This window comes from Triticum dicoccoides, chromosome 5B, assembly GCF_002162155.2.
Source record: "Triticum dicoccoides isolate Atlit2015 ecotype Zavitan chromosome 5B, WEW_v2.0, whole genome shotgun sequence".
NCBI classification, from domain to species: domain Eukaryota; kingdom Viridiplantae; phylum Streptophyta; class Magnoliopsida; order Poales; family Poaceae; genus Triticum; species Triticum dicoccoides.
Genome location: NC_041389.1, coordinates 633,558,511 through 633,569,921, shown reverse-complemented (window position 1 = coordinate 633,569,921; position 11,411 = coordinate 633,558,511). Strand labels below are relative to the sequence as shown.

At 41.9% G+C, this 11,411-nt stretch overlaps 2 protein-coding genes across 2 annotated transcripts in view; both read right to left on the bottom strand.

The window, feature by feature from the left end:
• Positions 1-3,617: 3,617 nt before the first annotated feature.
• On the bottom strand, positions 3,618-4,401 carry LOC119312200 (pathogenesis-related protein PRB1-3-like). Its single transcript, XM_037587937.1, has one exon. The coding sequence runs from the start codon at positions 4,366-4,368 to the stop codon at positions 3,871-3,873; it is 498 nt and encodes a 165-aa protein (XP_037443834.1). The 5' UTR covers positions 4,369-4,401; the 3' UTR covers positions 3,618-3,870.
• Positions 4,402-6,901: 2,500 nt separating this feature from the next.
• The window catches only part of LOC119310332, a 6,691-nt gene continuing 2,181 nt past the window's right edge, over positions 6,902-11,411 (bottom strand). The window contains exons 2-4 of the mRNA XM_037586122.1: positions 7,787-7,800; positions 7,494-7,730; positions 6,902-6,949 (exon numbers count right to left, since the gene is read on the bottom strand). Coding sequence (XP_037442019.1) covers positions 6,902-6,949; positions 7,494-7,730; positions 7,787-7,800 — 299 coding nt within the window. The remainder of the gene's footprint in view (positions 6,950-7,493; positions 7,731-7,786; positions 7,801-11,411) is intronic.

Below are 11,411 nucleotides of genomic sequence, written 5' to 3'. Positions count from 1 at the left end.
ATAGCTTTCCATTCATTAGCAAACCCCAGGATGCATTCCTAATAATGACCACCCATTTATTTATTTTGCAGGATCAACATATCTAAACAGACTTTTTTATAGACATGTGTTTGATTAATCATTGACGTTTGACAACGTGGTGCAGCATCGATGCTTCTAGGATGAAGAATGAATGCATGTCATTCAGGAATAACTGTGGACAGTGAAATGTTGAAGGGTCCGTCTCTCACCCCCACTCCATATAGATGCTTAGTTCTTCATAGCCATTGTCTCTAATATCTTTTTGTAATATATTTTGGCTTGGAAATATAAAAACTCTGTGCTGCCTGTCACACAATTTTTCGTCATCCGGGCAAACCCCCTTTTCCGTTAATTTCTTGATGTATGGTTATAATGCAGTCTTCTAGACGAGGATGGATTTAGGCTGTGTGATTCCATAGTATGCATTGCACTTCCTTTAAGCATGATTATCTGAACATGCATGGTGTATATTGCTCAGTTTCTTTTTCTGTTTATATTTCCAGGATATATAAATTACATGTATTACATTAGAATATAGCTTCTACTGATGTACTATTGTTTTTCTTCCTGGTCTATGTGGAAGACACCATGTATATCTAATATCTCCAGGTTTCAGGATTTAAATGTCCTTTGTTTTGTGTACCAGGTGGTTACCTGAGATTTTATTTGCTTACTCTATTAGATCATGAGCAAATTAAGACGTATGTTGATGTTGCAATTGATAGTGTTTACTGTCATATTGTTGATCTCTTACAGATCCACCACCTGAAATAGTGCAAAGCAGTCTGCATTAGAGTTTAGGTACCGGGTTTTAACGAGAACATTTTCCCTCACGAAGCCCCCACTTTGTGGCCATTGCAGTTGTGGCTAAGGAGGATATCCATCAGCGCCAGCTCACTGCTTACCTATGTAATCAACCTATATTTTCAACCTTTTTGTTTATAGTAAGTAGAACAACGCCTAGAAAGAATGAAAGGCCGTTTCTAATTACTTTTGCTGCGTCTAACCTAACTGCCATGCCTATGTGACCACTGAAGCAAACACATGTTGTTTCATCTGCAGGGTAGTCGAGATTTAGTTTCAGTGATATCTCAACCCTTTTGTTCTTGCTCTAAAGAACGAGACATACGTAGGCCTTAGACTATGGTAATCATCTATGTGCTACGCATCCTTTTGCGGTCGTGTATTCTAAATGTAATCAAGCACTTCCTAATATTGATGTTTCCCTCAGTTGTATTGGTACTGCTACATATTCATCATAACACTACCAATCATATATACTCCCTCCTTCCATGTATATAGCAAATTCAAATGTGTCTATATGATGAATCTCAACCTAAGTGCCTTTCTTGATACAAGCAATGTAAATAAGCTATCGTAAATTGATCTTATGCCTCTCTTACAATGTTATGCATCGACTGTATCTAAATATTTTGTTATGCATAGTATGGTATTATCAGGTGATCTCATTGCTTCCTTTTAGCCTATCATGATACCAAATATCTATTAAGTATCAGTCACATATACATGATTTGAATGCCCTACTGCTCTCTTTGCAGATAGGTACACAACACATATAATTTGGTTACTGTGATAATGGTATATCTTTCTATGGATTCGTGAACACACAAGCAGATACAAAATTATAGACTATAGTTTCTAACAGTACATTCTTCCTTGTATCATTTAACAACTGCAATGGAAAAAGAGAAGATTCCAGCAAAAGTACTAGACGCTATGATGCACAAGCTTGGCCTCCCAAATGCAGTTTACTCAACACAAAAGGGGCGGACGGTCGGTCTTGACGCAACAATTCACTTCTATGGATGTAAGCAACAACTGGACAATGGACTTCCACAAAAATCAATGTCCATCCATGTGTACGACAAACTCGAAGAAGCTGAGAACTGACTAGCAACTGAGGCTCTCAAATGCATACAGGGCTCTTACAGCAAAGTTTTGCAAGACAAAAACTATGACAAGGCACAACCAGCTCAACAAAAATGCCAGGCCCTAGAGTATCAACAAAAAGAAAAGACGGAATAATCAACTATTTTAGTAACAGCTGGTGCAATAGCCTCATTGGAGATCGCATGGCAGCAAAGAAACTTTATCGCATAATAGATACAAACTTCACAGCTGGTTCAACATTGAAAGAGAACAATCTCAATCATGTTTTATCACAGGTAAAATATGTTGCTGACCGTCTTAGCAATACAACAACATAGTCTGAATATGATCTCTAGCAAACACACCACAATTATTGGAAAGTCGACGATGTAATCAAATGAATTTCTCCTTTGAGCAATGCAGGCCATGAAGAATAGCAACTATGAAGAGTTGACTCAGAGAATCGTTCTGAATGTCCAAAGATACATCTGTCAAACGTATCTCTGCCTATCTACATGCCTTACTCATAACATTGTAAATGATCGTTCATAAGCTTCTTAGAAAACATGTTCAGCAACGACCATCTATCTATCATCAATTCATACTTATTTCCGTATGTTTCATTCTGTGTCTACATATTTGAATGCACACTCTTTCAATACTTGGCTTTTGCGCCATCGGCGCAACGGGTCATCTAGTTTATATAATACTTGAAAGAAGCCGGCATCTCCAATACAATAATTATCTACTTTGCATTATAAAAATATTCCACACTAAGTATAATTGGCTTCCTACCATACACCTTCACAATCATTTGTAATTAACAAAAACGCCGGTAAGTTATCTTCTAGAACAAATAGTGAAAGCATTTCATCTCTTTTGGTGGATGAAGGGGTAATTGCCCGGTTGTTTGAACCTGATCTTGAATTGGCGCCCAGGTCGTCGCCGGACACCGCCGTTTCATGGATTTTGAGGGTACTCTCTGCCGAAATGCCCTGGCAGCTCGCAAATGATGCAACCCAGAGTATCCGGTCTTTGAAGCAGCTTAAGAAGGCCTCAAGGCCCGGCGCACCATTGATGTCCCGGTGTCGGTCCGAGCTGTGTAGCTGTACGTGTGCACTAATAATCGATGGCTCCTTGCTTGTGTGTGTTCCTTCGAGATTATTTCTTCGTCCATCCTTCCTCCTCGCCCGAAGAGGAAATGTTGACAAGAGCGTAGGGGATGACCACGATGGATTTAGGTACTGCCGCTCAATCACAACACCAGATCTGGAGTACCATAGGCATGCATGGCGTTGGATGACTCTCCCCGCGGCAGGATTCGTGGCGTCGAGGTCAGATCTACTGCATTCACGGGCGGGGCCGCAAGCGAGTCCGGAACCTACGATGGACCGCTAGTCGAGAGCGAGCTTGCACGGGACCACGACCGGAGCTGGATCCAGAGTGAAACCTGGGAGTGGATGGGTGAGCCATAATGGCAGATTGGGTGACTGTCACGGCGGGAGTGGCCTATGGCGTGGAGGAGGGAGCGCGAGTGTCAGGAACAAGACCTAGTGTGCCCTCTCGAGATCTACTCCGTTTTACGAGTTGGGATCCGGAAAAAAAATGCACAGCATAGAGAACAAGTGCGAGATGACAAAACGGAAGAAAGACACTTTGATTAGTGGTTTCTAAGTGTGCTGGGTTTTTTTCACAGGAAGGCACATATACCATGCACAGTATAATAGTAGAACCATATATTCATCCATAAACACTGCTTATACAATAACACAACTTATTACCTGAATCATAACGGTACATATATACAGCCGGTCTAAACAATATATGGCCTCAAATCCGGCCGGCTGGTTAATTATATATCACATCTGATCACACTGTGGTTATCAGAGCTTAATCATTTTATTTATGCAATACGCCGTACGTACATGCACGCTCGCATGCATGCATGATGCATATAGCCTAGTACGGGCTCACCCCGGGGAAGTTGCCTGGCGGGTTGTAGCTGCAGATGATGAACACACCGTCGCCGCTGTCGCAGACGACGCGGGCGCAGCCGATGGCCGTCGAGTCGCGCCACACCACCTGCGTGTAGTGCCCGCACGACTCACCCTCGGGCGCTGAGCAGGTGTTGCTGTCGTGGTCGTAGTACTGCTTCTCCGACACCCACGAATTCACGGCGTCCGTCGCCGTCCACTCGGTCCCGCCGCCTCCGTAGAGGTTCTCCCCGTACGGCCGGCCATCAGGAGTATGGATCAGCTGGCAGTCGCCGCGGCGCTGATCCGCGTAGTCCTGCGCGAAGGCTGCCACCGTAGCGTCCCATGTCACCTCCCCAAGGCCCACGTCGGCGCGCGCCGCGTTGTGGGCGTCCACGAAGTCCTGCTCCGAGTTTTGGGCCGTGACCGCCATGGCCGACATGAGAGCTACGAGCAGCAGCACTAGCTTCGTCGAGTACTCCATCGCTGATGAAGAGCTTACAAAACTAATCAAGGAAGATATATCTGTAACGATGAGATAGACTGCCACCATGCGTACGTTGTGTATTTATACTGCCTGCACATGATCGATTGCTTCTCTGAGGTATAACTAAGCTTGGAAAGTTTCATAGAAAAAATATATCTCAACGAATTACACTGGTCAAATTCGAAGCACATGTGCGCGCGTTGAGGTAGTCAGGTATAATCGTCCGCGGCCTGTTATTTCTTCTGATCGAGATTACCTCTGCCGATGTGGAGGAACTTCGATCGTCATTTGATCTCGTGGCACGAAAATAACTGCATCATCTTCATTGGCCGAGAAGAGGTCAGGTCGTACTAGTCGGGACACACGTACCTAGTAGCTAGCCAACTAGGTGCTAGTGGTACAAACGTGTAAAATGATTAAGTTCAAGAATATTTCTTTCGGGTTCAAGTTGTACAACTTGTTAAGGCAATTGGTACTCGCACACGTAAGAACCATATTTTGCTTGTAATTGAGTTGTTCTAATACTGTGTGCCGGTTGCTACATAGGATTTATTTTTTCCGTTGGCGATAATATATGAGTAGCTAACATATCTCTTTTATTTTGCTTTGTCATGCCTCTGTCATTTTCATGTGGATTGCAACTTTCGTAACATCCCCCTACCCCCCTCCCATGCACCATTTTTTTATTACGTATAGTGGCTAGAAGCCAATTTGTGCTTCTCCTCGGAACAGGACAAAAGTCAGTTTGTTCTTTAAATTGGAATGTTGTTTGTGGTCCTTGTTGTTAGCCAAATGAGTGTTAATTTTCTTGTTCAGCTTCAAGCGAGATTGATTTAACCTTGGCCATGGTCGTGGAAATCTTATTTTGAACGTACCACCACATGCTTTATATATAAAATGGGGCGTGAGCTTTTTCGGTAACGTGGCACAACTCAATCAGTGGAAAGTTGTTTTTGGCTCTTCTTTTGTCTTTCTAGCTATACTGCAACATTATGATCATATTGATGTCCTAGTGCATGGTACTTGGAGATAAGAAAAACTCGGCAACTATACAATGTGTGCAAGTAGGAGTGATGCAAAGTGATATGCCTCGGCAAAGTGGTCGATCGATGATACAACCGTGGGTGAGCAGATAGAGGCACGAGACAAGTAAAGGGAGTGTCGAAGACGACGGGAAACATGACTGAGATCGGCTGGAGTGGTGGAAGTTGTGCGCATGACCATGTAGCTATAGAAGTGGGACCCAAGGCAATGATTTGCCGAAGTAGTGGGATACGGAGTGTGTGTGTGCATTATGACAGAGTGGTGCATCGTGTGTGATGTTATCAGTAGAGCGAAAGAAATAGTTGACCGGCAAGAAGAGGAAGGAAAGTCGGTAATATTATGCTGAGTGTTTCTAGTTTTTGCTCGGCAAATTGGGTTTTATGCTGAGCACCCCATGAAGTAACACTCAACATACAACCGACCACTCAGCGTATGCAGTTTTTCTTGTAGTGAATGGCAACATGAATTCTGTCTGTGCAAGTTGTATCCGAACAAAGAGAATGCACACCATAGAGAACAAGTGTAAGAGATGAAAAAAATGAAAGAAATAAGCTTTCATTAGTGGTTTCTATATGTGCTGATTTTTTTCCATAGCAAGGCCACAAATACCATAATCAACATAATAGTAGAACTATATATTCATCCATAAACACTGCTTGTACAATAACACAACTTACTTGAATCATAGCAATACACACCCATTGCCGGTCTAAACTGTACTAGCCGTGCGAAGCCGCGGCGGCCTGCCGTGCTCGTGAAATTGCCCATCGTCGGTTTAGCTGTGATTTGTCCAGCTGTTGTTTTTGTATGAGAGATCAAATCAATGTAGCATAGAAGTTTTTTTCTATTGTAGAATATCAAAAGGAAGAGCATTTTTGTTGCTGCCGTTCATTGAAAGTATATCTCTCAATTTTCTGTCAAGGGCCTCAAAATGGTGTCGGTGTACCATTGGAGCACCATCCCAAAGTAGCAGACATGTTTCTTCAAGCAAAAATGCATGAACAAAGCCCCTCAAGAATAACCGGACCATTAGCTAGATTTTTAATTGCCAGAGCAACCAGCATGACTTACCCACTGATCAGTATATACAAAATATATTTTCTTTTCTGGTTCAGTTCAGACACTTGCCAATCTATACCAAGAGTATCTATTCTACTGTTTAAAAGCTAGCGACAAAAACCAGACACAACATGTTTGAGATTTTTTTTTTGTTATATGGTTTTAAAATTTACCAAATCGATAAGAGTCATGCTGGCAATCTTCACAAATTTATTCCCTTGTTTCCACATCACTGTTGTGAAGTCGAGATTTATTGTGCACTGCATTCTTCAAAGTAGAAACAACAGCCAAACAATCTGAATGATGGGATGGATTACAACTGTAGTCGGTGCTTTTAGTCCTTCAGTCAGGCAATAATTTCGGTTTCTTCAGCCTCGAGTCACAACATGAGAGAGAAGACACGGGCAATATGATAGACCCCTCCAGATTACAGCAGCTGCACCAGTGCTTCCTTGTCCAATATTAGCATCATAACCTGCAACCAATACGATTTATTTTCTGCATATATGCACCCAGAGTATCAAATAAACATAAATCATTGTCGGCGGGTTAACTCGCAAGAATTGATTGAACTCTTTCGAAGATATTTTGAGATGTTCTATTGAGCAACAACTGAACTAAGGAACACTATTTATAAGATTGCAATTTAACCTATTAACCCTGGAGAACCGCTAGGCAGGATGAAGCCATACACGTCGCCTTTAAATCGCCGTGCCACTGCCTGTAAATTCTGTGCCCCACCGAGGCCATTTTGGTCTTTTTACGTCCAGGGGTATAAATCGCAACCGCTCCCGTGGAGAAACCCTGGCCGCCGCCTCCCGTCCCACTCGCCTCCCCCTCCTTGTCGCCCTCCTCCTTCTCCTCCCATCGCCGCCCCTCCTCCCACCGACATCCCCTCCTGCTCCGCCCCTCCCCCCACCCCTCCCCCCTCCCCCGCAGCTCGACGGCCAGTAGGGGAGGCCAGCAATGGAGGGATGAGCGGCGAGGATAGAGGCACCGGCCATCGGGGACCTCCGAACCTTCTTCTCCTCGTCGCCATGGCAGGTGGAGCTCGATCTGTCGAGCGCGACCTCGATCTGAAGTAGGGGAGAAGCAGCCGCAGGGGGCTCCAACCTCTTCTTCGTGGGAGGGGGCAGGCGCAGCTCCTCCTCCTTACTCTCCCACGCGAGAGCGGCCCCAACAACATCATCGCCTTCAAGGTCGGTTAGTCCTCTCCAGAAATCTATGGTTGATCTTTTCTCTGCGTACGGATTGTCCTGGAACCATAGAACAGGAGCAGTTTCCTTTTTTTGGGCATCTTTTCTTTGCATACTGATCGGTGGTACCCTAGAACAGGAGCAGTTTCATTTCAATTTTCGTTTCAGATAGCTCTCATTTTCTTTGGATGAGCAGAGATAATAAAAACATGAGCTTGAGGTGTGTTGCGCAAAGAGAGTTCTCCCTGGGATTGATGTCGGCAAGCCTGAAAGCTGCAATCAAGTAGGTATCCCTCTGTATGTAGTCATGTAGCACATGAAAATTGTAGCTTCCTTCTAAAAATGCAATTTCACTAATTATTCAAAGCACTGAAATTCATCCCTTGCGTAGCCGCCGTCGGTGGAGATTTGTAGCCAGGTTCATATCAACCAGAAAATGGAGATTTTTTTTCCAGTAGTATGGACTTTTGCTCTGCTATGCTCTTTTCAGGTATGCAAGCCCCCCTCGCTAATTATCAATTGGTATGAAACTCTTCTCTGTCAACTCTATCTCATCCTGGGGAGGCTTTGTAAGATACTAAAATTTGTTGACAATGTGTTTCAGGTTTTGTGTAGATGTTGTTTGCATCGCACTTCAGTTCAGAACATGGAGGGTTAGGCGGCTCGCCAATTGGTAAATATATCTTATGCTTATGCAATTGATACCCTGTACTGAATCTCTTCAACTATATAGTTTCCTCAGGCAGAGTTTATATAGTTGTTATCTCATAAGGATTCATATGTATTATTTACCAGTTCGGTTGCCAAACTTCTTGTGTGATAGCTTTCTTTTTATTTCTTCCTGTTTGGGGCCATCTTTAAGTTGAGGTTAATCAATTGATGTCACTGTTTTTGGAATGAAAAAGAACATGCTAAGCTTGCATATTTTAAGGTCATGAGGCTTCAGTTTAGTCTATTTCCCTCACTACACATAGGAGCATTCAGGTAATTTCTTGATAACTTCACATCTACTATTCCCAAGCTGTGGTCTTCCATTTTTACTGGCGTTGTACTAATTATTCTGGTTGTTACTCATGTTATTGTCGTTTATCATGATAAAATTCGGTTCTTGGCTGTGTCAGGTTCGCTTAGTTTAATTTTGATATATCTAGAGTGCAGATGATGGGCTAATATAACTTTTTCTGCTTCTGGGAGATGATGCAGTGTTTTTTCCATATATATTGTGCACTACTTTTGGTTGTTTAATTGCAGAAAAAACAAGTTACAACCATATTTTGTAGTGATCAGATTATTGTGATGCTCGTTCTCAAATTTATGAGGGCACTCCCTCTCTTTTTGTTGATAGCTGACCAATTTCATTCCCTATAGTTTTTAAATATATATCCGTGCCTCCTTTTGTATCTTCTACGTTATTTCTTATTTGCTAAGTTCTTTTATATAGAAAAGTAACACTAACAACATGTTATCCAAATTGATCTTCCTGGTGATTGCTTTGGTAATAACTACACACTTCTAAATTTGTCATATTTTTGGTCTGCATAGCTGATTTCCCCTGAGGATTGCAGTAACGTTTAAACAAGTATGTACACTTCTAAACAAGTATGGAAAAGGCGACTTGCTTGAACTGAATCAGCCATAAACCTCCCTTAATTATGTACATATCTAAAAAAATTATAGGTCTACGTCCCTGTAGAAATACACAAGTATATTTGTAACACTTAGATGCTTACCTAGGAAGCTTGCATCACAGACCACCGAGGAGGACGACACCCGGGTTCAGCCCCGTTGGAGTTGGCATCTGCTCACAGCAGACTGCAGATGTTGTCCGTATTTTGTTTCTTTTGTCTTGTAGAAAACACATGCAGGTGCTGAGATAAGGTTGAATTATATTGAGATTCGTAGCTGCTAGGTAGTATATATTAGCACTAAGTTTCTTTCATGTTCTGGGCATAATCTGTGCGGAATTTCGATGTACTCCTAGAACAACAGTTGTAGCTCTTGTTTTTATGTTTCCAATGGTGCTGGTTTCACTGAAATTTGATTGGTAGTTTAGGAGTTAAGCCAGAAGCGATGCTACTGTTTAGTAATAACGAGGCTGTGAGAAGATCTGTTTACCTGTCTTCAACAAAGTTAGAGACAGTTTTAGTCGCAATCATCTGAAATAAAGTTATAGGGAATTCTCTATAGGTATTTGAGAATAGTTTATTTGATGAGATTGGTTAAGCGATTTAAAAGCTATTAACAGATCAATGAGTGACTCAGTAACTCAGTCGAAGTTTGAGCTAAACTTAGAACTGGTTATTTAGGTTTTTGCTTGAGGGAAATATTAATGTAGTCATGAAATAGATATTTAACCTTTTTTTTGTGTAAGTTGATATAACTTTTATGTACTGCAGGCAGTTCGTTAAAATCCACAAAACAGTTCCTTTAGTAGGCGATAGCAAGGCACTCAGATAGTCTTAATTTGGGGAAATAAGATCAATGAAAAGATAGGTTACCTGATGATACACTTGAAAGAGAAAGGGATATGATATTTCGTTGATGACGTGAACTGCAAAAGGATGCTCTTGGTGGCAACATCCTGGGCTTCAGAAACATGATTGGTTCAGCCGAAAGGATGTATTGCAATTATGCAGAGAGATGGAATTGTTTGAACTCCAGTGCCACCTTCACCAATCGATGGCATAACAAGACATGCCATAAGAGGTACCTTCCGCTTGTTCTTTTGCACTGCTTTGTTGGTTTGAAACTGTGTGTATTGATTCTTTAGGAATCTCTTGAATCACCTGATAAAGGATCAAAATCATCACTCCCCACTAGAACCTGCTAGGTACCTAATCTTTCAAATGTATGATGCAACCAAGATATTATATTTGTGTGTCATTCTTATGTGGTTATTAATACCTGACTGTCGCAAATGCAATTCATGAAGTTCCTGGATATACAGAAACAATAAGAGTATTGTTTAGTCCATCGCAGGTTGATAGCCACACTACCAAGGTCGTAATTGTTCTTGGCAATCATGAGCCTAACCACACAGTTTATTTTTAATATACCTGATACAAAATGGTACCACACTAGGGGTGAAAATGCAGGTCACTTGTCGTGAACACCAGAACATAAGCAGGCTGAAGGAAAAAAGCATACATTTGTGGTCATATGTTGTTCCCAAAGAAAGAATCTTTTGTAGCATTTAGACTCCTATGCACTATAGCTTTCCATTCATTAGCAAACCCCAGGATGCATTCCTAATAATGACCACCCATTTATTTATTTTGCAGGATCAACATATCTAAACAGACTTTTTTATAGACATGTGTTTGATTAATCATTGACGTTTGACAACGTGGTGCAGCATCGATGCTTCTAGGATGAAGAATGAATGCATGTCATTCAGGAATAACTGTGGACAGTGAAATGTTGAAGGGTCCGTCTCTCACCCCCACTCCATATAGATGCTTAGTTCTTCATAGCCATTGTCTCTAATATCTTTTTGTAATATATTTTGGCTTGGAAATATAAAAACTCTGTGCTGCCTGTCACACAATTTTTCGTCATCCGGACAAACCCCCTTTTCCGTTAATTTCTTGATGTATGGTTATAATGCAGTCTTCTAGACGAGGATGGATTTAGGCTGTGTGATTCCATAGTATGCATTGCACTTCCTTTAAGCATGATTATCTGAACATGCATGGTGTATATTGCTCAGTTTCTTTTTCTGTTTATATTTCCAGGATATAT

Bases quoted from the DNA above. Each gene is read 5' to 3' on its own strand.
- LOC119312200 (XM_037587937.1), bottom strand. From the start codon at position 4,368: ATGGAGTACTCGACGAAGCTAGTGCTGCTGCTCGTAGCTCTCATGTCG.